Source organism: Narcine bancroftii, chromosome 11 (genome assembly GCF_036971445.1).
Source record: "Narcine bancroftii isolate sNarBan1 chromosome 11, sNarBan1.hap1, whole genome shotgun sequence".
In the NCBI taxonomy this organism is placed as follows: domain Eukaryota; kingdom Metazoa; phylum Chordata; class Chondrichthyes; order Torpediniformes; family Narcinidae; genus Narcine; species Narcine bancroftii.
Genome location: NC_091479.1, coordinates 84869200 through 84895496, shown reverse-complemented (window position 1 = coordinate 84895496; position 26297 = coordinate 84869200). Strand labels below are relative to the sequence as shown.

The window sequence follows — 26297 nt, the reverse complement described above, 5'->3', positions numbered from 1 at the left end:
TAGTGCTACCTCCTGTCCCAATGCAAAAACTTAACAAATCTTCCTAGACCTCTGTCTCCATTTTGGGACAAACTGTCCATAGACATCTTTTACAAACCCGCTGACACCCATAGCTACCTTTTCCCACCCGTCTTGTAATTCCACCACCTACACTGCATCTGTTCCCCTCCAGGACATACAAAAAGTTCTCCTTTAATAAAGGTGCCTTCCCTCTTGCTGTCTTTGATAAAGTCTATACCTGCATCTTCTCTGTTTCTTGTCCTTCCATTCTCACTCCACTTCCCTCCCCTCCCCCACCCCAAGCAGAGCAGAACAAGGACAGTCCCTTTGGTCATCGCTTTTCACTGCACCAGCCTCTACATCTGACAAATTATTTTCCAAAGCCTCCTCCACAGACCAACAGCCACATCTTCCCCTCGCCATTCCAACCTGCTTTCCCTTGAGCTCATTCTCTTGAAGACTCTCTGGACTGTTCTACCCTCTGCTGCCCACCCTTTTAGGGCCTTCCCACTCTAAATCCAAAAAGTGCAGCACTTGCTCAAAATGTTTCCCCTCGCATCCCATCCAAAACCACAAGCAGACCTTCCAGGTGAGGCAGAGTTTTTTTCACGCACGTCGCCCAACCTAATCTATTGCATTCAGTGTACCCAGAGCAGCCTCCTCTTCATTGGTGAGAACAAATGCACGATGCACTGAATGCCAACACTCTGTTTATTGGATCTCAGCCCTGAGCTTCCTGGAGATGACCATTTCAACTCCTGCAACCTTTGTGTCTTTTTTTTGGCCACATGCATTTGTCAGGGTGAGGCCAAACATAAAAGTTCAGGAACAATGCATAGTCTGCCTGGACAATATGAAACCTAATGGCATGAACATTTTTTTTCTAATTTCAGGTAACATCCCATCTCCACCTGATCTAAATTTTTTTTGCCTTTTTACCTACTATACTTTTCTTTCTAACTTGTATTTGCTCGCACCAATGACCCCTCTAGCTGTTTCCCCATTTCGCACACCTTCTATTCAATATCACTAAATCCCAGCTTTTTTAAACCTATATATATGCATCACCACCACACTTTTATTTGATAAAGGGTCCCGAGCCGAAATGTTGACCCATTTCTATCCATGGGTACGGCCTGACACAGTTTTTCCAGAGGCTCACTGGTTACTCAGGATTCCAGCATCTGCAGCTTTTGTTTCTCTTCAAGTTTCATGTTCAGTTTGGTGTTTTGAGCTTTGTCTTCCATCATATTGAAGGGAAAATATGAGAGTTTTTGTCTCAAACAAAATCAAGATTCCTGTTCAACGAGGTGGTTTCACCTTCTGTCACAGTATTTGAGGTCTAAAACAATGTCAAGCAAAAAAAAAATCCCAATTGTGCAAACCGTTTGCTCACTACTTCCATCTGGCCATGGCCAGAAGGATGTCTAAAGCTACAGGAATGCTTGGGACAAGAGCATTCCTCAGCTGACTGTTGACATACCTGTTCATCTTCCTTTTAGAACAAACCACAATTATGGCTTGTTTCTTCATGACCTATTCAACATGGTGAAATCTAAATTTGCCTCAGGTGCATTAGTGAAGCAGGGCTTCTAAAACAATCAGCTTAACTGATTAAAAATACCAAGATTATATGTAATTAATAATCTATTTTCTTATTCTGAGCATAAGTGACTATAAAACTGTTGCTGGTGAGCAGTTAAAATATTCTCTTATTAAGTTTCATATGTGAAGCAATCATTCCATTGTATGAAATGGGAGGAGAATGTAATCCATCAGAGAACTGGACATTATTAATCGCATCATTTCAGTTTTCCAAGTGTCCTTGTACACTGTCTAATATTAAAGTTCAGGTGAGAAGTGGGAAGGATTTGTGCAGGTCAATTGAAACACCTCATGCCCAACAACTGGATGCTAAACAAAGCCTGTTTTTTTTTAAACAAGAAGGTAGCATGTGAGTGGAAAATTAAATTGCAAGAGAGCAGAGGAAGTACCTTTAAACAAAAAAGGTACTTCAATATAGTGCTGTGTTAATTATGACTTTTTTTTCTGCTGCTTGTTCTTTCTAATGATGGAACAAAATCATTTGTCTCCAATAAGGAATTAGAATACATTACTTTCATATATTAATGTGAATAAACATATTGGAGCAGTTCACTAATATTTTCCAGCACCTGGAATAGAAATTATGCCATATATCATATATGACCTGATCTAAGGAAATAATTTTCAAATTAATTCACACACAGAATCCAAAATGCCTAGTCCCAAAAATTGTGTTGATTCATATCTAGTATTTAGACAGCTGCTGCGAATCAGGATCCTATCAATCTGGCAGATTGATTAAAAATGATTTTTTTTTCCTGAAAGGTTTTAAATTAAAATAAAATTTATTCTTTGGCCCGATTCTTGTAATAAATGCCATGTAAAATTTTCTGAGACCACACCTAGTTGGTTAAGAAATATTTGAATTTATGCTCCATATCCCCATGGTAACATCGTATTTCAGGTCAGGAGGACTCCAGAGACACACCACAGCTACCATCTGCCACAGGCTCTGTTAGTGAGTATTTCATTTGATCAAAAAGGATTGACATAATTTTTATTAAAGGATGCTGATCTAAAGCTGCCTGTTGTTTTCTTGCGCAAAAGCAGCCAAATGTACAGCTTGAAGTATTTCTATCAAGTCAAATAAGAAAAGGAAGAAGATGAAGGCACGTGGAAAATTAGGAAGTTTAATTCAAAATTCCTTTGTCGTGTACAAATACACAATGTTACAATACACAAAATTTGTTAACGTTTACCTGCTGTAAAGGCTCTCAAAGAAGCACCACTAGCATTGTCCGGACCCCTCATCATATACAGGGAAGCAAACGATATTCCCTTCTGAACCATAGTGTCCTTGGATTTGCCTCCAACACTCCTGCAGCTACACAGCCCCCTGTTCGATCCATTGCAGACCCAAGCTCCCAGATCTGAACTTCTACTGCAATCAGGGAGCTTTCCATGCTCAAGATCTCTTTAGAAGTTCTTCTTCCCTTCAGCACCCTCTCAAATCATGGTCTTAATATCTGGTTCCCATGAGCCTGCAGCCTGGTCTGGGTCCATCAGCTATGAGCCCCTTGCTGGTCCTCTGCCAGAGCACCTTTCCTGCAGAGCTATCTCTCAGGATTCTCTTTCTTAGTGGATGGAGGGTGATGGGAACCCCATCTTTGGCAAGGACCTCTTTGATTTCCTAAGTTTAAAAAAAAAACTCACAGCCAGCCCCTATAAATGGCTGAGTTAGCCTGTAACGGGCCATTGGCATCACGAGCAGGCAGTTGGACCCCCATGGAGCATTGCCGGGTACCTGTCTCCTCCTTTCCTGGGCCTGTGCCAGTGGCAGTGCTGCAGTTGTCACAGGTCCAGCACTGCTGCCATTTTTGTCAATTTGCAGGCAGGCACTGGTTGATACATCTGCTTCATCTGTTAAATTCTCATTGTGAATTTGAAATTGTTTATTATACTTCCTCATGCTGTTCATTCTTCTGTCCTTTATTCTTGCAATCCATTTCCCACTTCATGAAATCTATTTTCCTCTGTTTCCTTCCCCTCACGGTTCCCAACCAGCACTACATTCTCGGGACTGAATTGAGCTGCCTGTAGTAGTGTTTGTAGGATCAGATATTTCTACCCCAATGCTTCAGATCAGAGTAGTATGGGTTAAACTCCAAAACAAATCAGGTTGTAAAAACACAATGCTGTGAAAACTCAGCAGGTCAAACAGTGTACTGTATATTGCAAAGATAAGGATACATAACCAATGTTTAAGGCTTGAGCCCTTCATCAAGGTATGAGCCAAATGTAGGCAGGTGAAGAGGGAGGACCACTCTCCAACTGGATGGCATCGACTTCTCTGGTTTCTATTCTCCCTTTCTTTCCCCATCCCTCTGTTCTTTCCGCCAGATCTCTACCCCTTCCCTCTCCATTCACAGAACCATCCAGCCTCCCTCACATTGCGGTCGTTGTGCCTTCCCTCCCTTATCCATCTATTACCTCGTGCCCGTGAACCCATGTTCTTCCCTCCCCCTCCCTCTGCCCCCACCACCATTTTGTTCTGGTGCCTGTCCATATTTTGCTCATTCCTTGATGAGGGGCTCAAGCCTGAAAAGTTGGTCATGTATCTTTGTTATATGAAGTACATCATTTGACCCTCTTAGTATCACTGTGTTTTTACTTCAATCGTGGTGTCTGAAGACTTTTGTGGTTTACTCCTTTCAACAAACCAGGGCGTGACCTTTTTCTGGATGGCAGCAGACAGAAAATGATTTTCCAGTAACCTTGATTATAATCAAAAAAAACTTCATGGAATAATTATCCATTTCCTGCAGCGTGTAAATCTGGGCTCTCAGCACCTTTGAATTCGTGGAAAGATCCTTATCAAGTGACTTCAATGAAGAGAATTTGAAATGATCATCAATAGCAATAATTTGGTTGAAAAATAGTTTTAAAAAATTAAATCTGCCACATTCTGCAAAAGAGCAAGAAAATAAAATAAGGTTTATAAATATAATATCAGGGTTCTGCTGGTTATGAAATACAGGTTGGACATTATTCAGAAAAGGAAATCGAGTTCCACTTCATGATTGTCATTTATAGTGTCTAATTTTTTTTAAAAATAAGCTAATTATTTCTCAAATGTTTTGGCTATCCTGAGGCTATTATTTTATTTTTCTCCCAAGGCAGATTCTTGCAAAAAGAAATAAATCCTTTTCAATTCAGAACAAAGATGATACATGGTTAAGTTCTTTCTCAAAACTCCAAGTTCCTTTTCTTAACTGCTTCTGCATTATTAAGCCAGGAACTTTTTGGATTCATCTTCATGTTTTAACCTTATTAAAATTAAAACTATCCAATTTATGCATTCTCATTTTGAACTAATTTTGAACCATTCTTTCCCTTGCTGGTATCTTTCTTTCAGTCCCACAAAAGAGCCCATCATTTTCAATTCTTTGCATTTAGTTCTAATTTGATTGTGAATGCTTCTTGCAACTGCAGCTAATTTTGTGCACTTGAGATCTTTCTCTATTAACTGAGATGCAGTGCATTTCTTGCAGTTTGTGGTTCATTACTTTTTAAAAGCATTATTTCCTTAAAAGATAGTTATTTATTTCTCCCTTTTGACAGAAGAATGAAGGGGATTTGTTCCACCGACTGTGGCATGTGATGAATGAGCTGCTTGATCTCCGTAGGCAGGCACTTGTTGGGCATCTAACACACGACCGGATGAAAGACGTAAAGCGGCACATAACTGCTCGCCTGGATTGGGGAAACGAGTAAGCACTATGTCATGGTTAAGGCACTATGTAATATTTAATGCTTGATTTTTATTCCACACTGATGTTCTGCATCCATTAATAGTACGTAAATGTGCAAGGAAAATAATACTCAATTGTCAACTTTATCAAGAAAATAATCTTGATGGGTGCCAAGTCATGATTTACACAATCAATACAAATTACCACAGCAAAAATGTGGAAGGAATGAAATTGTTGATGAGGAAAGGCAGTCACACCAGAATCAGGCCTGTATAAATACAGTTCTGGAAATAAGGATAAGTTGCAGGGTTCGTAATGTTGTCTACTTTGAAACTGATGTTCAAAATCAAACTTCTTTAATGCAGAGGATGGTGGGTATGTGGAATAAACTTCCAGAGAATGTGGTGGAGGTGGGTACAATTGTGATATTTAAAAGGCATTTTGACAGGTACATGGATCGGGTAGTTTCAGAGGGGGTAGGCGTTGATCACCGGAAAATGGGTCCCACTTGGGTCGACAGTGACCGTAAAATTTCTCTTCAATTCCCCATTTACACTTCCCTAACCAACCAGGTAAAGCAAAATCTGGCACAAATTCCTTTGGCTCGTCTTGTGTTGGAAGTGTAGAAGTTAGAAACACAAAATGCCGGAAACACTCAGATCAAGCAACATCTGAGGAAAGTAAAATTAAGTTTGTTTTGGGTGGCAAACCCTTTTCAAATTTGGAAATTGGGTAAGATGCAGAGATACGACAGCTGGATGCATTGGACAAAGAATATATATATAATATATCAGTTAGACTGAAGCAAAGGTTGTCCTGATAATTAAAGTGTTTATAGAGTTGTCAGTTGATAGGTTAATGAGGAGATTTTGCAAGAGAGAAAACAAGGGAATATGTTAAAGCTGTGATCAGAGATTTGCTGAACCAGAAGCTAAAAAGGGAGTTTGGAAAATTGCAGAAGAAGACAGGCCTGATGGCCACCTGCTCCTATTTCTTATGTTCTTATGAGATGGTATTCAGAGAGAAGAGTCTGAGGTGGATTATCTTACAGTCGAACTGGCCAGTTCAGGTAAAGTTAGAAACGTCATGCCAGGTCTGTGGCTTCCACGGATGTTGCTTGACCTGCTGAGTTTTTTTGCTCCAGATTACAGCATCTGCAAAACCTTGTTTCCACAAGATGAAGAAAGGCAGGTCCTGAAAGTTGCAATGTGCCCAAATGGCAGATGAAGAACTTTTCCTCATGCTTGCATTGGGCCTAAATGGAACAGAGCAGGAGTACACAGATGGAATGGGGTGGAGAATTAGACTGATAAACAACAGATAGCTTAGAGTAATTGCTGCAGGGAACATCGCAGTACACCTCAAAGTGATAATCAAGTCTGCATTTTTTTTTTGATTTTTCAAGCATACCATATTGTGAGCACTTTAATTCATTGGATGAATATTAAGTGGTCTCAAAAGCACTTGTGGAAATTTTTGTCAACAAAGCAGAAATATTTCGATAACTGGGATTATTTCAAGAGGGAGTGCATTCAAGGTAACTGGGAGGGAGTTTGGAGGCTTGCAGTGGTATTTGGTCACCAAACTATCCCTCAGATGGAGAGAGAACTTTCGGAAAGAAAGATTGAGTTAGATGAAGCAGATTTTTATTTCAAATTTCCAGCATCTGTTTGTTATTTAAAATTTTAATAAACATAAAACAGGATTTGCTAACCTCAGGCAGAAAAATCTGATGAGAGCCTGATGATGCCATGGTTGAGGGGATATACAATATCAAATATAAAGAGAATGAATAATTCCAATGGTCAGCTAAAACTATGGTGGAAAGCAGCACATCAACTCAACCTGAACACAAAATCTGAAGCAGATACCCTCTGTACCCTGTAAATGTTTGCCTCCTAGCCAGAAAGGTGTTTTATTGGAAAAGGATGGCCTGGTTAAATCAAGTTGGGACATTTCATCGTTCGGGGACAAGGACTGATCTTCACCCAAAATGATGGTAGATAACCAACTAAATAGGAGTTAGCTATAACATGCAGAAATGGCTGTGTGAAATTCAAAGCATATTGATCCATGTATCTGTGTGTGTAACTGACTAGACTGTAATGCAATTAGCTCCTTTAAGCCTTAAGAATGAGCTGTGATGTCCTGACTAAATATTTGAAGTAAATAAGAGCTGTCATTGAGTACTGTGGGGCCTTTGTGCTATCTTTCTGGCAGCAGCTGCACTCTGTGCTCTTTCAGTCATTTAAACAGTAAGAGATGATGTATGGATAAATGAATGAAATGTCACTTTTGTTTCGAAGTGAAGATACAACCTGTTTGTGACACAGCTGCGTATTTTGACTGTGTGGTGTGGATCAGCAACTCACGATCACCAGTTGTAATTCTTGGCCTGTGATTCGTGTCTACTGAGGTTATTGGCATGAGGTACAAAACCTATTTCCTTTCAGACAGTTCGAGACTGAATCACAAGTATCACCAGCAATCATCTTCAGCCAAGTTTTTGGCCAGCATTTCGAGTATGTAAATACTCGAGGAACTGTGGTTTCTCACCATAATTCTGATGGACAGAAAACTTCCAAGAACTGAATGATTTTTCATAATCATACAAAGGAATATTCAGATCTGGAGTAAAACATGAAAGTCTGCGGAGACCTTGATTGAAGTAAACACACAATGCTGGAGAAACTCGGCGGGTCAAACTGTGTACTTTATATAGCAAAAATAAAGGTGCATAACCAACGTTTCAGCATCTTGATGAGGGGCTCAAGCTCAATGTTGGTTATCTACCTTTATATTTGCTATGCTTAGTTCTGGCCTCTTTTTAAGCTATTAATCATAATTTATAGGAAGAATTGCTTCCATTTTTATTGTATTGTAAGTCTAATTCTGAAATGTTTGTTGTTTTTTCTGGAATTTTGTTCATGAATATTCAGTTATCACATTTCTTTTGCCAGAAAATCCCAACCGAGATTAAATCCACATTGCTTAGCAATGACAGTTGCTTGAATTACCAATGACTGTCCCAGTGGTACATGAAGAGAGTTCCAGATGAAGGAGATGAGGTGGCTCTCCTAACATCTGGTACTCTCCCTGAACTAGTTCAGGAATTACTACCTCCACCTCAGTACAAGAACTTGATTGCATCTGATGAGGTTATATCACTGTATGTTTCATCAGAGAGCATACCTGTGCTGGGCCATCAACCAGAGCCTGATATACAGTTTCCATTCAGTGGATGTACTGACTTTCCTGCTGTGTTAAAGCCCAACCAGATTTTTTTTTCAAGGGCGCTCCTGATGGTTTACACAACTCTTAGGTGTTTAACCATTGATGGTTGAAGCAAATCACTCAATATTTGTCGATTAGGCAGAACCTGGTCTTCCTTCTATGGTTGGAATATCATAATAGTTAGAGATAACAAGCCACATTTATTGAGAATGGAGATTCCCTGCTAAACCTGAATTAAAGATATTAAAAAAAAATACAGAGCCTAGATGGATGGTTCTTAGTAGACTATACTTGCATCTTAATTTTAATGAGAGTTAAAACCCATCTTCATCACCTCATGTGGAACCTCTGGCGAGGAGGGGACAGAGAAGATTTATGAGGATGTTGCCTGAATTGGAAAATAAGTCATGTGAGGCAAGGTTAGCAGAGCTTGGACTTTTCTCTTTGGAGCAAAGAAGGATGAGGGGTGACTTAATAAAGTTCTACAAAATTATGAGAGGCATAGATAAGGAGGACAGCTGTTGTGTGAGAAGGGAAAAGTTCGTTAGGTTCCAACAGAAACAACTCTGGACACAGGTCGAAGACGGGAAGGATCTTTATTAAAACATAAGGGGATCACATCAGGGATAACACATTGTGCAAAACACAATACAATCAGTCACATTGGACTTAACACTACCGATACTAGTAACTGTGTACAGATTTATAACAACCAAGGATTACAGTTCACTACCTGCTGTTCCTTGTCTAACGTGGGTGTAACCACATTACTGTCTGAACAGCCCTGATCCGATCCCTGTGTGCTGCACACCTTACCAACGACTCCTCCAGCATTGTCCACTGTTCACGACCTGAAATGGTGCAGGGTTAATGTCAGGACCAAAGAGCGAACAGAAAGCAAAGAGCTACTCCACATCATGGAGTAAGCTGGTGGGCCCGTCCCAGTAATCACTAGGTGATTCAAGGGACCAGTGGTCAACTGTGCACAAATGGGTGGGTGGAGTCCAACTTTGATTGGCAGGTGAAGTGACTTCTGACGAGGTTCCGGATGGAAAGATCATGTGATCCTTCTCAATCCACATTCCCACCAAGTTCCAGGTGGAGAGGTCGCGCGACCTTCCATAATCGACACTCCCACCAGCTTTCAGACAGAGGTCGCATGACCCTCCACAACCAGCTAGCAGTTTTTTTTTCCCAGGGCAGGAATAGAAAGCACCAGAGGACATTTGCATAAAGTGAAGGGGAAAAAAATTATGGGAGACATCAGGGATAAGTTATTTTTATGCCGAGTTGTGGGTGCCTGGAATGCCTTGCCAATGTTCGTGGTGGAGGGGCATTTAGGAGACAGGAACATGGATGAAAGAAAAGAGGGTTAGTAGGTAAGATGAGTTTAGTATTTTTTTGGTAGGAATATACAGGCAATTTCCATGTTACGGACTAGATCCATTCCTAAGTCTCTCTTTAAGTCGAATTTCTATGTAAGTCAAAACAGGTACATATGGTTCTTATTTAATGTCAGTAAGTCAAATGTTTGTCTTAGTATAAAGTATATATTGTGCCCATTCAGAGCCAGCTCTTCAGCGCTTGACGTCCTGCTTTGCGGAAACTGCCAAAATGTTTGGCCTGGAAGTCAGCCTGAAGAAAACTGAGGTCCTCCATCAGCCAGCTCCCCACCATGACTACCAGCCCCCCCACATCTCCATCGGGCACACAAAACTCAAAACGGTCAACCAGTTTACCTATCTCGGCTGCACCATTTCATCAGATGCAAGGATCGACAATGAGATAGACAACAGACTCGCCAAGGCAAATAGCGCCTTTGGAAGACTACACAAAAGAGTCTGGAAAAACAACCAACTGAAAAACCTCACAAAGATAAGCGTATACAGAGCCGTTGTCATACCCACACTCCTGTTCGGCTCCGAATCATGGGTCCTCTACCGGCACCACCTACGGCTCCTAGAACGCTTCCACCAGCGTTGTCTCCGCTCCATCCTCAACATCCATTGGAGCGCTCACACCCCTAACGTCGAGGTACTCGAGATGGCAGAGGTCGACAGCATCGAGTCCACGCTGCTGAAGATCCAGCTGCGCTGGATGGGTCACGTCTCCAGAATGGAGGACCATCGCCTTCCCAAGATCGTATTATATGGCGAGCTCTCCACTGGCCACCGTGACAGAGGTGCACCAAAGAAAAGGTACAAGGACTGCCTAAAGAAATCTCTTGGTGCCTGCCACATTGACCACCGCCAGTGGGCTGATAACGCCTCAAACCGTGCATCTTGGCGCCTCACAGTTTGGCGGGCAGCAGCCTCCTTTGAAGAAGACCGCAGAGCCCACCTCACTGACAAAAGGCAAAGGAGGAAAAACCCAACACCCAACCCCAACCAACCAATTTTCCCTTGCAACCGCTGCAATCGTGTCTGCCTGTCCCGCATCGGACTGGTCAGCCACAAACGAGCCTGCAGCTGACGTGGACTTTTTACCCCCTCCATAAATCTTCGTCCGCGAAGCCAAGCCAAAGATATTGTACCTTTCTATGCATCTAAAACTACTGGAGCCAATTTCTTGAAGTAGGCATCAAGGGAGGTTTGTACAGAGCTTTTCTTTTTCTCGTCATAAATGGCCTTGTAGCAGCTGAGGCCCTCGGTAACTGTACGGTAAACTTTGGTGAACCTCTCTGTATTAGGATCTTGCTCCTCTAGCTTTGCCATCCCTGCTTCAATGAGACGTAAGGCTTCAGATAACTCTTTCATCAAAAGCTTTTTTCAGTTCTGAAGCTTTTAGGTCCCAGTCTTCCTCAAATGGCATCATCTGCTCCTCTAGTTCCATCAGGTCTTCAATGGTCAGATCTTGGGCATTTTCATTTTCACTGATGTCTAACTGCATTTGATTACCAGTATCAACCACAGCTTGCCTGGCTTCAAAGATGTCATCAGCTGAAATCCCTGAAAAGCATGCAAGGCTGGGCCTTTCACGTGCTCCATTATTCTCACTTTATCCTTTAAAATTGTTCTGATCATTGGCCGACTTTAGCCTAAAGCTTTTCCAATGACATTTCACGTCTTTCTGATCGCTTTATTATTTCCACTTTATTTTCAATCATGATCGTTTTCGTTTTCTTTGAGTCACCAGCGCTTGCATCGGGTTTACATTTTAGAAGCCTAGTTACAAGAGAAAAACTTAAGCCAAGTACAAAGATACACACTCAACAGTATTCGCGGCAACGTGATCCAACTTCAAATGGCGGACGGCATTCTCCTTTCTCGAGCCGACGAACCACTGAAGCCACACATAGTCTGTTTGTAAATATGAGTTTTCCATGTTCTTAACCCGGGGACTTGCTGTATAGGTTGGCAAAACATCAAAGGCCAAAGGTGCTGTAATGTCTTTGTTCTATTAACTCTCATCAACTGTACGCTGAAGACTCATCCAATATGGAATATATTTGAAAGAATCATATAACTTTTTTAAAATTTCACTGCACTTCACTCACAGGATAAATAAATGAAACTATATTTAATCATGTGCTTACAATTGTAATTTTATCATTCACATTTGGAAAACAAGTTCATTGTATCTTTAAAAATATCACACCATTGGTGTTCCTGCTGCTGGAGCAGATGGTGCCATTGTGCCCTACGGATGTCACTGTGTGCAGCAATAAGCAAAATTATTCATGGTGTAAGGTGGTATTTTCTAAAATCCGTCTGCTTCAGGATGCATGGTTTGGTTACCTTGCATTAGTTACGTTTTTATCATTTTAAAATTTGAAAGGGAATCCTAAGATTTGAAAGGGCAACACGGTTAGTGTTGTGGTTAGCGCAACACTGTTATAGCGTCAGCGGCCGGGGTTCGAATCCAGCGCTGTCTGTTACGAGTTTGTTTGTTATCCTCATGTCTACGTGGAATTCCTCTGGGTGCTACGGTTTCCTCCCACTGTTCAAAAATGTACAGGGGACTTGGATCAATTGGGTTTAATTGGGCAGCATGGTCTTGTGGGCTGAAAGGGCTTGTTACTGTACTGTGTGTCAAATTTTAAATTAAAAAAAAATTTAAAGGTTTAAAATTGTTCTGGAAATTTATAATTTATCATTTCTGAAAGCCAATTTGGGGATGTCAGTGCATAGTTAACTCTGGATAATTGTTTCAAATACAGGCAGCATGCCAACATTATGCTGGCAGCTCATTAACATGACCGCTGCACGCAGCACTTTTCAGTGGTTGAACACCTCCGCAAAGAGCCCGGTTGTGAGCTGATTGGTGCCAGTCTGTTAATGGAGAGGCAAGTTACAGCTGCAGCAGACTCTGTTGAACTGAATTGGAACCGTGAAAGCAAGTCCCAACAGTGGACGCCATAGCTTTCAGGTACGGAGCCTGTTGGAAAAGATATTGAGGAAAAGAGATCAGAAAGGCCTTCCAGACAGATTCCATAGGTGTTGAAATGGAAATCAATGTCTGACCAAATCCCAAGCTGTGAATTGTAGTGCTGTAGAAAATCTCGTGACCCTTCATGAAATTGAGCTTGGTGAAATCAAATTCAAAAATCCGCATCCCATCACGTGCACGTCAGGCTCAGCAAATGTCCTGTGCATATTTCTGCCAATAACAGTTCAATTATTTGAGACCTAAACAAAATATTCTCTCTCTCTCTCACCCACACCCACCCACACACACACACTCACTCTGGTGGAGAAGCTCAGCATGTCAAACAGTGTACTTTATATTGTAAAGATACATAGCTGATGTTTCATCAAAGTATGAGAAAATGCCGGCAAGTGTCTGAACAAAAGAGTTGGGGGGGGGAGTGGTTGGTAAAGGCAGGAGAAAGGAGAGAAGGAACAACAGCAATGAGGGGGAGGAGGGAGGGTAGGGTGGGTAGAGGAACTGGAAAAACAGGGAAAGGGGGAGTGGAAAGAAAAGGCAAGCTGGTTTATTGGAAAGCAGTGAGGTTAATGTTCATGTCATCTGGCTGGAGAGTGCCCAGATGGAAAATAAAGTGTTCCTCCAATCTGTGGATGTGACAGTACATGAGGCCATGGATGGACATGTGATTGCAGGAGTGTGACTTGGAATTGAAGTGGTTGGCTACTGGGAGGTCGCTGTGGTTGCGAATGGAGTGGAGGTGCTGAGTGAAGCAACACCCAGTTGACGGCTGGTCTCTCCGATGTAGAGAAGGCCACAAAGGGAACATAGGACGCAGTAAATAAGTCCTCCGGATGTACAAGTGAAATGTTGCTTCATGTGAAAGGCTTGTTTGGGGCCACGGACCTTGGTGAGGGATGAGGTGTGGGCAAAAGTGTGGCCCGTCCTGCGGGAACAGGGGAGGTGCTGGGGGTGAGGTGTGTGCGCGATGAGTGCACGAGAGAATTGCTTGTGGAGGGAGCGGTCCCCTTTTGTCAGGAGGAGTGGAGAGAGCAGCAGTTGATACTATGTCGGTACCTGATGTCTTTGCGAGGGCCAAACTGGGAGGCCTGGAGCTGGAATGACGGGGCACAAGATGGCGGCAGAGGCAAGTCGAGAGGAAGGCAATGTGGCTGTGAAGCTGAGTCTGGGTGAGTACATCGTTCTTCCCTCTCTTACATGGCTGGGTGCCAAATATTCAGAGATAACCAGCAGCTAATTAGCTGAGCACAGCATTATGTTTTGGAGGCAGTGGTCCTCTCTGTAATTGGCACGAAAGTTAGTGAAATGGATGGGCACAGTGGACATTTGGAATGGGTTTATGTAACTGGATGTTAACAGCTGGTACTGATCCAGACTGAATGAAATTCTGAATCAACTATTGAGCTGGGAAGGCCAGAAATTCCTCAAATAGAAGACTGGGTGTTGTTCAAAGCACCTCAAATCCCATCTTGTCCCTCCTAGCCCTCCCATCTCCACAATCCCACCCTTGCACCTTTTGTGTTGCTTACCAGGTTGAGGAAGGAGTAATAGTTCTTCTCGCTCCAGTTCATGTGTAGGTGTGTCATGTCATTTGGAGCTGAATACGAATACACCCAAGATGAGAGGAGGGGAAGATCTAAACACGAGTTCTGCTGCAGATCATTTGGGGGAGGACATTGTTGGAGCAGTCCACGGTTGAAGTGTGCATTGTAAAACCTGATTATGGTTGCTGTGCAACAAGAGCATCAACTTTGGCACGTACCATTGTCTGAATCCATTCTTGTATTTAGCTGATACCATTTCTTCATACTGAAGCCTCTCCCAGATGCGTTGCACAAAGTGGGCATGGCTTGTCAGCAAGGTGTCCTCCAAATAGATTACTGGGATTGCCAGCAGCCTCTTTAAATGCTCCTGAGAGCCAACATTTGTTCAAGAGGGTGCAGCCTTTCATTTAAAAAATCAGCTTTATTCACAAGAAAAATATACATAGTCTTTTCATATTTTTGGTGTCATGTTCGTACATGTACTTTGTTCACATTGGAGTGTGAAAGTTTTATTTTACGACAGTGTACCATCGCTGCAACTTTCTCTGAGGATTTTTTCTTCACCATTCTGCCAATTCGTTGAAATTGTTGGGCATCCAGCTCATCCCAACTCTTTTTTGAGTCTGGAGTTGGGCCGTCTTATTTCAAAACATGATCTCATCCATGGAAAGTTTGCTCTCTTCTGCTCTCGACATTGAAAATGCTTGAAGCATCGAGACTTGTAAAGACTGAATATGCACATTTACAAAATTAACATGGGGGTCAGTTCCTGCTTTACGCAGGATAACAATTTGATTTATAAATTTAATTTTGTATATTTTAGATTTTCTATTTTTTTTTAAAAACAGCTATATGTCCGATATGGTACCTTAGGCAGTGCGGAAGGAAAGAAATGTAGGTGGAGAATTGAGGTTGCATGGTTGTATTGTTCATGGACAACCCATCTTGGTTAGCTTTTTGCTCTTTGTGTGTTAGATTTCAATTGTGAAATGTTGTGGTTCCAGTTTATAGGATCTTGTGACACATTGCAAGCCACCACAATCCTGATAGCATTCAGTCAAGTGCCAAAGATTCCCTGGACCAGCCACGCAACAAAAGTTTGGTGCACCAGTGATTAGCTTTATGATTGTGTGGTGTTTGTTGTATATTAAATCCTATCTATCGCCAGGATGTTGAGTATTGACATTTGTGACCCTCTGTGTTCGTCATACATCGGTTGTATATTGAGTCCTTGGAATTCAATTAGTTGTGATGCATTTGATGTCTGCAAGTAGCTGTGGTTGAAATCTGTGCCCTCTTCTGCCTTGGAGAAGCCAATTGTCAGTCTGCTTCTAATTCAGTTTGGCAAGCTCATTGAATATCCGTGTTGCAGTTGATCTACAGCCATGACAGATAAATACATTTGCTCACAGAGTGTTGGAAGCAGACATTCATGGACACGGTCACCTTTGCAACCACTGGCTCTGCTCTGAGTTGGGAATTGTGGCAGTAAGAGGATGATCTAGTGAGGATGCCTTTGTTGTGTTGGAGGAAGTATTTGGTGATATGAATGTAAAGCTCCAATTTGTCACCAATGGCATTGGATTTGGACCATGCATTGAGATTGTAATCTGCCAATTCTGTAAGGCATGCAATAATATGATCATTCTCATAGCCCTGGTGCACAAAAATAACCTCTGCTACTGATCTGAATTTGAGGCAACTGTGTGAGGAGAGGAACAGTTACCATCAGTGCATTGAATGTTAAAGAAAATTATTTGACTCCAGTTGTGTTTTTTAATGCATTTTATGTCGCGATCTGTGCAATCAGTTAAGCTGATGAAGGGGGTTACAGAACAAATTTGAGTTCTGGGATTTAATACCCAGCGGAGGGAGCAGTCATAGGTTGGATTATTTTTGCTGTTGCTATTAATTTGACTCCTTTCCACTTTCATGCTTGGTAATTTCTCCAAATGCAATTCTCCAATGAGGTGTCCTGATTGAGATCATTTAAAAAGAAAATTACATTAAATTATGTTTTAATTTGCTGAGTGAGCCTCGCCATTCGTTTATTTCTGGAACCAGGTGATGAAAGTTGTAGGTGGGTGTTGATTGAAAGTTCTTAAAATTATTGCAATTGAATGAGAGGAAAACATAATGGTCAGCAAAATGTTTGTGACAGTGAAGGTGTCTGAGGGTTAGGTCACCGTCACTTGATATCTGGAACAGCAGCAGGCAGAAAGCCTGACTGGTGGTCCAGAAGCTGCCGTGAGCCATCTGCCACAGTTCTATTTTATAGCCGAGGGCACATTTGCGCAGCTGAGAGTATTATCTAAAACCTGAGAATGCTAGTTCTACAAATGCAATGGAAATCGGAAACTGTTAAATCTTGCACTTTCAGTTCAAACCTGACAATCAATTTCTGATTCTGATATTTTACTCTTCTGGATTTGGATGAATATATTTAAAACCAGTACAAACTTGATTTATGTCAAAAACGAGACAGAATCTTTGTGTCTCAGATTTGTCTTTCTCTCTCTCCAGTGGTCCTGTGTACAACCAAGCAGGCAGTATCTGTAGGGACAGAGTATCTTGTGATCAGACACATTCAGCCTAATGCCAGCAGTGAACTGAATAATGAAAAGTGTATAGCTATTCATGCACCACTGAATGTTTTGGCTTTCAGAACATTTTCAGACCAGAACTAATAGATTTATTTAGAAATTGCACAGAATCAACGAGTTGGGGGAAAATATTAAATTACATTATAAGCTTTAAATTATACTTTCAATGTTCAAAACTGAATTATCTAAAAAAATCTTTGGGATGTTGGCAGCTTGCATGTGATTATTTGTGTCTTGGGGATGAAAATAATGTAAAGCAGAGTTGGGATTTCAAAGCATTTTTTACAGATGCAGTGGTTACCCTTAATGTGACCACTACAGATATTTTGATACCTTTACCTGGTAAGCAATCACTCTCTTCTCAGTGGTCACAAGCCTGAAATATCAGTGTAGTCTGAATGCTCTTGAACTCCATAATCTTGTAACTACGAGGAGTGCGTTTGAACAGGGTTCATGCTGCCTGTAAGGGAATAAAAGATGTTTCATCTCTGGGGGATGGAGTTAAGGGTTAATCAGCTCCACTAACTGATGGCCACAGTCCCTTCTTGTATTTAGTATTTTGATGTCCCTTCTTTTAAAGCTTATACCAGACTTGTGAGAGGATTGTTGCAGAACCATTTGTTTGCCAGCTCTGGGATCTCCCTTGGATCCACTCTAATAAAGTTCAACATTGCTTCTGATGAATAGAGTAGAAATTAAACCTGTAGCATACCTGTGCTTACCAAATTATTAAAATCTTTGGCCTGATATTTTTCTTGAATAGTTGATCCTTGTTTGAGCAGCTAAACTTGTGCCTTCATGTAATTTCTTTATCCCCCAACAATGTGTACTTCCAATAGGAATCGTGCAGGAAAAAGGAAATTCACCTTGTCTGGTTGTACCTACCCAGTTATATTGTGATTCATTGGATATTTAATACTTCACATCTCAGATCATTGTGTATGCATCAGAATTTTCCTGGGTCAACGAGCTGTGGCATGTAAGGATTCCTGTCTATTTTTCTTAGCTGTTTGTTGAAGAACAAAGAAAAGACATGGATTTCTAGCTTTTGGCATGTTTGCAGAGGGAACATGAATTGTTAGCTGTGACGTTTACCAATGAAAATAAAGCAAAGCCAATCTATAATGAAAACTGTCACTAAACTGATTAAGATAATAGCTTCATCATAAATTATGATGCATTGATCCCTTTTGAATCTTCTTAACTGTCACATTCATTGATGCAGGAAATGAGTCTGAACTGATGACAATGTTTCAGCCCCAATTTTTCAGATGAATTCGGCTCAAAATTGGTCACAAATCCTGTGGAAAACAGACAAACCATTTTTTTTTTGTTTGCTTTTTCATCCAGGATAATTAACATTATAGTATTAACACAATAGCATTCTATTCCTTTAAAATGTAAATTGCAGTTTTCAAATCTCTATACTTTGAGTATTTTCCTTGTGGGAAGAGTCAAGATGCGTCTGCTTATTTTGAGATGTTTCTATTTTGTATTTTTAGCTATTTTCTACCAAACCAAATATTTGAAACAAAGGAATATTGGATTCTTAGGCAAGGGCATGTTCAGATGTTCAATTGGCACCTGCCCTTACCAAATCCCTCGATGGTTGGAGCTTTCACTCCCTGATTTGAAATTTCAATATGCCCAATGTTTTGGCAAAGGATCTTTCATATTTCTACTGTCTGAATTGACTGGTTTCATCTATAAGTATCTTAGTTTTAAGATTGTGCCATTTTCATCATTCTTACAACAGGGAAATTGGGGCCCAGAAATTTGATTATGTAACTTGTTTTGGCACACACAATTAACAGTGCACTTTGAAGGAAGTGAAACATGGTAACGCTCTTGAGTCACTTTGTGTCATTCAAGAAATTCGATCCAGCACTCGAGTGCAAGCCACACTCGTGAATCTGCTGTGATTTCAGCATTGGTCTCTTGCCCTGCGTTGTCCCTATTCCTTTTGGAGCATCGTGGGGGCAATGGCCCTACATTGTCCTGGGATCAACTGGCATGGTGGTGAATTAAAATTCCCCTGTCCCATGTTTTACCTCTAAACATCTGGCCCATCCATTCATTCCCAAAGGCCCCTGGACCCTGATTTTCACCCATCACTCTTACCCTTCAAACCAGGAGTTGCTTTTTACAACTCATGAACTCTGGCCCTCTGCATTCCAATCGCTCTCAATGGATATCACAATATGCCACACTCTTCATTCTCCACTCACCTTCCATCACTTATAAACCCTGTCACGGTTTCAAAGTTTTCCTCCATGCTATTGTAACTCCAGTGCATTATTACATAGGCAAGCTAAATTATTCCACTCCATTTCTCCAGGCTGCACTGTCCATTTGTCAGTTCAAAACTTGGTTTAATCTAACAAGCTGGGAATTTTCTTTGGATGCAAGGACTGAATAGCCCCTTGTTTGGTTTAATTTTCTATCATTCTATGAAATGCTTTTTATCTTTAAATTTGATTGATGCTTTTAAAGTCTTCTATTTATCTTCTTTGTATCTGTGTCTCTTCTGACTTTCTTGTTGAGCTGCTTGTCTCAGTTTGTTGGATATTTTTTTTTTCCATGGTGTCTTGATGTTGGTCCTCTTCTTCTGGGTTGGTTATCTGTTGTGTCTTTAGTTTCCTTTTAACATTCTCACCCCTCCCGTTCCCATTGTTTTCTTTATCTTCCAGCTGGGAGCCCTGCTGTCGGGTCTCTCTCAGCAGTTCGTGCCGTGGAGTTTCATTCCACAGCTGGTCCCCCCTCCCGTCGGTGTTGTCTTTGTCGTGCGCATCGTGCATCTCTGTTTGGCTCCGTGAGCCATCTTTGCAGTCCTGCAGTTGGTGGGTCGCGACCCTGTGGGGTCTCCACTAACCTCGGGGAGTGGGCTACTCTTTCCATGGCTGGTCCCTGCTTTTTTGTGCAGGTAAGGCCTTCACCTTTCTCTTCCGGCGTCATTCTTTCCTCTTTTCTTCCCATTGTCTTTGGCTTTTCTTTCTTAGGTGCCATTTTCTCCACACCTTTATTTTTTATTTGTTGTGATTTGTGTGTCTGGGGCTTTGCTTTTTCTTTTTTCCTTTGTTGGAGAGGGCTGGTATTCTCCTACCGGCCACTACTCCATCACGTGACTCCCCCCCCCCCCCCCCTTTAACTTTTAAAGTCTACGCAAATTTCAATAGCCTCCTAATGTATCCTTGGGTTTTAATCTATCAGGTGTGTGGTGTCCCCTTCCAGAGACTTTCCTGAGGATTGACACTCAACACTGATTGCAAACCTCTGGGTGAGATCTTTTGATGCAGAGGTTTTGCATTTCTATGTTGCAATGTAGAAGCTGTTGAAGATAGTTTTGATGCATTTTCATTTGAAATTAAATCTACAAAAATTCAAATTTGAAAATGGTGGTAAGCAAGAAAGCCTGCAGATGCTGGGATCTAGTGCATTAGACAAAAGTACTGGTGAAATGCAGCAGGCTACGCAGAATCCATGGGATGTAAAAGGCAGTTAACTCTTGTCTGAATGAAAAATGCAATTGACAATGAAATACAGGGAGTAGTTGGATTCCTTTGCAACTACCCTTGGCCTTTTGTACCTTTCTTTAAATCAAAGTGTCACTCTTAGAGATTTTCCCTTTAGAAAGAAAAGAAGACATGAATGTATAAAATTATCATTAAAATTGTGTTCTACAAAAAAGTCCAACTAATTATCAGCAACTCGTATCGAGGGGCAATGGTGGTTGGCAAAAATTAATCGAGTAATTCAGCTGTTTGTGCTGCCCCAAGACATTGTCAGAATCGTGTGCTGAATACATCAGGCCTTTGCTCTCAACAAAAATGCGTGATTCAGTGGTTGGCAAGATGAGTTATTGTTTCAATGTCTGTTCAGTCTTGAGCAACACTTAACGATTGTAATTCCGGTCTCTGTTCTAATGAAGGAATGGACTTCTCCAATCTTCGAGTTGCATTTTAGATCCTACAACTTTCTCCAGGAAAGTTCTCTAACCTTCTGTCATTTTTGATGGTTTCACTTACTGGCAGGACTGTCACCTCTGAGTCAGAATCTGCGGTTTCAAATTGTGTTGGATCACCATAACCCAATGTAATTATTTAGGGCTTTGTTGCCACAGTTCTGCCTTTCAAATGGGATGTGAAACAACTGTCATCAGCAAGTTATGGACTATATTTGTTCTTTAAACAAAACTCTCCAAGCAAGTTAACTCATAGTTGACCTTATTGATGTTTGTGTGATGTTTTGCACTAATTTACAAATGCTAATCTGTGCAAAATTGACATCACTACAAAATTAGTTTAATTTTTTCAATTAAGTATAATTCGATTCTGTCTTTTAAGTGTGTGCCGCCCAAATTAACCTACAATCCTGTATGTTTTTTTTTGGAGGGTGGGATAAATCTGGAGCAATTTAGACATGGGGAGAACATACAAATCCTTACAGAAAGTGGCGTATTCTAACCTGAGTCACTGGTTCTGTAATAGCAGCACGCTAACCGCGACACTAACCATGCCGCCTTAATTTGGAGGCCGTAAAGCATTCGAGGTGTCCTCAGGATGTGAAGGATTTTGGAAAGGTTTCTGTTTCTTCCCTTGGCATTTTATGCCATTATTTGTGGTAAAATTCTTGCTTTGACAGGATAAAACAATTTCCTGGCTGAGCTGTCACTTCAGCTTTTGTTCTCTGTTGCCTCGGTCATTTAGTACTTGCTTTATCCATTTTTGACGAAAACGAAGCCAGAGCAAGAGAGATACTGAGAAGCCACTTTTTATTGGCAACACCTCAGTCAGGTTGTCTGGGGAAATCAGTGATCAAATGTGATGTCTCAATTATTCTTGATGGCTGACAGAGCAGGCCCAACATTTATTATAAGTGAAAGCTTCAAGATTATTATTTAGATGTACGTGAATATTATTTCACAGATGGTGAATGCTGACCTTTGAAATATTTGTGTCAGTTCTGACAAAATTTGGCGTGTGATTTCTTAAAGTAGGCTTTTGCTTTTGGACATTGAAAGATTAGTTGTGCTGTTGTTGCCTCCAAAGTGTGTGTTACTTTTTGTATTACGAATCAAGATTATAAAGTTCTTAAAATCTGGGCTGATGCTTTACTGGTGCCATCTAAAACTGTCTCAGACTCTCTCCAAAGTATTGTAGCTGAAAACATATCTCTTTTTGCAGTAAAGGATAGTGGACTTTATTTCAGCTGTTCCTTGTGGCAAATTGTTTTGTGTACAGATTTTGTTTTTATTCTTAGTGACAAATTTGTCAATAACTTCTTAAGAACTCCCTAACGGGAAGAATTGGATGTCACCACCAACAAAATATTAATCATAAAAAAATTTAAAAGAATGGTCTTTCTTCACAATAGCGGATTACATCTTCATATCCACGAACGATTCTAAATGTTTGCTTTGCTACGACAGGGTAAATTTCAGGAAGTTAAATAGAGCAGCTTGCTTTGGTTTTAAATCTTTGATCCCCATAGATTATTGGTCCAAATCCATAAACAATATTTGTATTTCTAACTTGGCCATGTTTCAAGTGAATGGCAAAGAGAATATAGATTTCTACCCTGCAGTTAAAGTGGGAAACAAACGCTGCAGACCAAATTTCCTGCATGCTCGTTTAACAAATGACTTTCACTTGTCTCAGCAGAATACTTAATACATTGGGTGCTTGGTGAAACGTGAATGGTGCATTCAAGCACTGAGATTGAACAAGCTGCAAAATATGTCACTAAAGCCTATTCATCTGTCTTAAAATAACAAACCAATGACTGAACTTTGTTTCAACACTGAATGCAGTTATCAAACCCTGACGTTTCCAGAGATGGCATTGCCAGATTTTAAAATTATAAAATCAAGTGACTTTTTGGGAAATTTCATTGACATAATAGATCAGATGTAGTCATTGATCTGACCGTGGGGATATTTCACTTTTGATGGTTCTTTCTGTAGTTTTCAGTGGGCCAAGGCTCATCAGTTAAATTGACCTTAATGCATCACTGTACGTTTCAATGTTAACATGTGCCCAGAGCATCTGTTCTCTTAATTTTAAAGAGTAGTAGAAGTGCCAAGAGAGTGTATCAGATCATCTGGGCATAACTGGGAGGCAACTACATATGAAAATGGCATTCTACTGCAATGAGCATAATTTGTAAATCCAGAGTTTTACAACGAAAGTAAACATTGGAGAAATATAACTGCAGTTCACACAATAACTTGCAGCTACATAGCAGCAAGGCTTCTTGTCATTTCAAAAAATTCATTTATGCTTTGACCTTCTTCAAAGCAGCAGTCGGCACGCATCAGTATTTTTATTTATCTGATTAAAATCCTGTCTTGGTGAAGCTGTAATCTCCTCCATTTAAACATTAAGAAGGCTTTCACAAACAGTTTCCTCACTGTGTTCAATGTCCTTGGGTTGAACTTAGCCATTCATAGTTTCAACATCTCATTAATTGCTGAGTTTAGCTATTCTGAGAGGAAGACTGTTATCTTCAACCACTGTAATATCACTTTTTTTTGTCAAAGTATCCACTACCTGTAAAGTGATATGAATTGTCCTGTGAAAGTCTCTTTCCCCGCCCACTTCAGCCCTTCAGCTGATGAAACTCATTGAATATTTTATTAATTTCAGAATTAAGTACAGTAAAACCTCGGTATCCAGCAGCAATGGGGATTGATAGATGCTGAATAAGTGTACTTTCTGATTGCTTGAGACTTTTACAATGCCTAACTAATACACGTGTATTAAGAATAAACAGTTTAAAAGGCAAAAATATAGTTGTATTGAACAAACTTCACTTGCATGAATAATAAACAAAAAAACCTTAAAGTATTTTATTGTCAGAAACATTTGAAAACACTTAATCATTGCTGCAGGTTCCTCTCCCTCCACAGAGCTGCCTGAAAGATGAAGAAGAATATCATACATAATTAAACCCCACCCGACCCCAAGTTTATAAAGCTTCAGACCAGGGCAACTCTTACTAAACCTGGATAAGAAGATACTTTAAGTGAGTTAACCCAACGGCGAGCGGTATCAACCAGCTCTTCATCCTGCGTAATGCAACTTAATTCAAGCAGCTGCTACTGACCACAGCATGACCAAGGCATTCTGCTGCCTAAATATTTGCTCCCATCTTGACCAAAGATTTAAATGTTACTTCAGAGAATGTTTACTTCAACAATTTTAAACTTGCATATTTTTAAAATCTATTATTTTATTTTTATTTATTTAAATTTTTAAAATGTATTTTCCTTGATTTTTTTTTAAGACAGTTGCTTGAATTCTGAGTATCAGTGGTTTTTTTTTACCACTGTTGAATATTCTACATATGGAATTTTTTTCTTCGATGTCTGCGCTTGATGGTTCAGAACTCCATCTGAATCCAAACTGGTGTCCTTCTTCTCACTTGAGTCCTTTTTGTACAAGTGTATATTAACTCCTAGCAAAACATTAATTTTTGAAATGTATATTCACCTCTCCAAATTCTCCCTTTGGATTCTCTCCCCAACTACTCTAGTCCTACAACTGTTTGCTATGATTGTGTATTTTCTTCAATTATTGAATGAGATATTACCTTTTAAGGAAAAATAAGAGCAATGTTGTTTTATCTTCACAACAGGCAGTTGGGACTGGATCTGGTTCCAAGGAAAGAATTCAGTATGGTTGATCCTGAAGAAATCAGTGTTACAGAATTGTACAAATTGGTGAGCATTCTATTGGTCAATTTACATTTTATTGTTGTCTTGCAGAAGAATCTCTGGTTTAACCAAAATGTAGCATAGAATTTGTGCAAATCTAGTTCTTTGTTTCAGTAAGTTATGGTTTAAGGTTATAGACCAGGTGTCAGATCAGTGACCAGCTCTTCATTCCTCTGTGGAGAGAAAGAGTGAGGGGATTGGAAGTCACCCTTCTGGGAAGCCAAACTGAAGAGACATTGAACAGCTGACTGCTAGCCAATTGAACTACTTCACTTCGTCCCTGATAAAAGCTTATAGCTGCAGTCCGGAGCTTTCTGCTTGCCTGGCAGCTGTCATAAAATGCCCACATAATGAATCTTGAGATAAACAGGGAAGTCTACAGTCCCTGGGGTTGGAGTGCAATACAATACAATAGGAACTTAAGCTATGGTTCCTTTATCAGAAACCTGATTCTGTCAAGTTGGAACAAAAAGGTACAATTTGTGAATATGTTTTTCTGAAATTATGAACAGAACTTGATTATTAACATGTATATTTAATCTATTTTAACTTTTATGAGTCGACACCAAATCCATTATCTCTTCAGCTTTCAATTGTGAAAGATTCCATCTGTTTGTAATGTTAGTCATGTTGCTGACCTACCCTGGAATGAAAACTGCCATTTCAATACTGTCATTGGAATAGATTTAGGCCTGCTTGCTAAAAGTGTACTGAACCTATCGACAGGAGGATTGATTAGCTTAAACAAGTGATTTTTGATTTGCTTAATTTGTTGATTCAGAAGAAGTCCATTGGATTATGTTTTTGTATTTTGTTTCTTTGTTTTGCAGCAATAATAGTTTAATTTTATTATCGAGCCTGGTATATAAATTGAATAGAAAGTATTGTTTAACATGCAAGTATGGTACAACTGGATTTGTTCTCTGCTTCTGACCAGCACACAAAAAAAAGACAAAAAATAATATGGATGAAGTTTCACCCTTTTCATTGATTTGCTTGTTCCTACTGCTTTGCCGTTGTAGTTGCCTCCCGTGTGGCTGTTGATATTGCCTCGTGCGCTATTACCCTTTTCATAACTTTCTGCTTCTGCTCTCATTTCTATAACATAACTTTTGAGTCTTGTCCGTTAACCTTCACATTCCTTGCATATTCTTTGTTCACATTATGAGGAGTTTTGATGGAAGGTCAAACTGCCTGCATTCATAAACTGTTTATTTTCCTCCTTCCATTTCTTCACTTAAGCCCATGATATCCAGATCCTCTCCTTCATTTAAAAAGCTTGAATCGTGTTGTTCCTATTCTATAACTTCTGCTGCCAGATCTCCACTGTCTGTATTTTGAAATCTCCACTGTCTGTATTTTGAAATCTCCTGCATCTCAATGTCTTTATTTCACCAGGGAGTTGCATATTTCAGGTACATTGGTCTGGGAAAGGTTATAAGTTGTTATTGCGAAACTTGCACATTGACACTAAATCTTTTATAGCTGCAGTGTGTGCAGCTCAAGAGGGAACTTTTGT

At 40.4% G+C, this 26297-nt stretch overlaps 1 protein-coding gene across 7 annotated transcripts in view; it reads left to right on the top strand.

Annotated features, from left to right (window-relative positions):
* Positions 1-26297, top strand: part of LOC138746060 (dedicator of cytokinesis protein 4-like) — a 282285-nt gene that overhangs the window by 76445 nt on the left and 179543 nt on the right. For 6 of the 7 annotated variants that reach the window (XR_011346681.1, XM_069903813.1, XM_069903810.1 and 3 more), the window contains exons 6-7: positions 5167-5315; positions 24700-24784. Coding sequence is in view for 6 of the 7 variants with exons in the window: in XM_069903813.1 (XP_069759914.1) it covers positions 5167-5315; positions 24700-24784 (234 nt within the window). In the remaining variant the exon portion in view is untranslated. The remainder of the gene's footprint in view (positions 1-5166; positions 5316-24699; positions 24785-26297) is intronic. The other variant, XM_069903812.1, reaches the window with a different exon arrangement.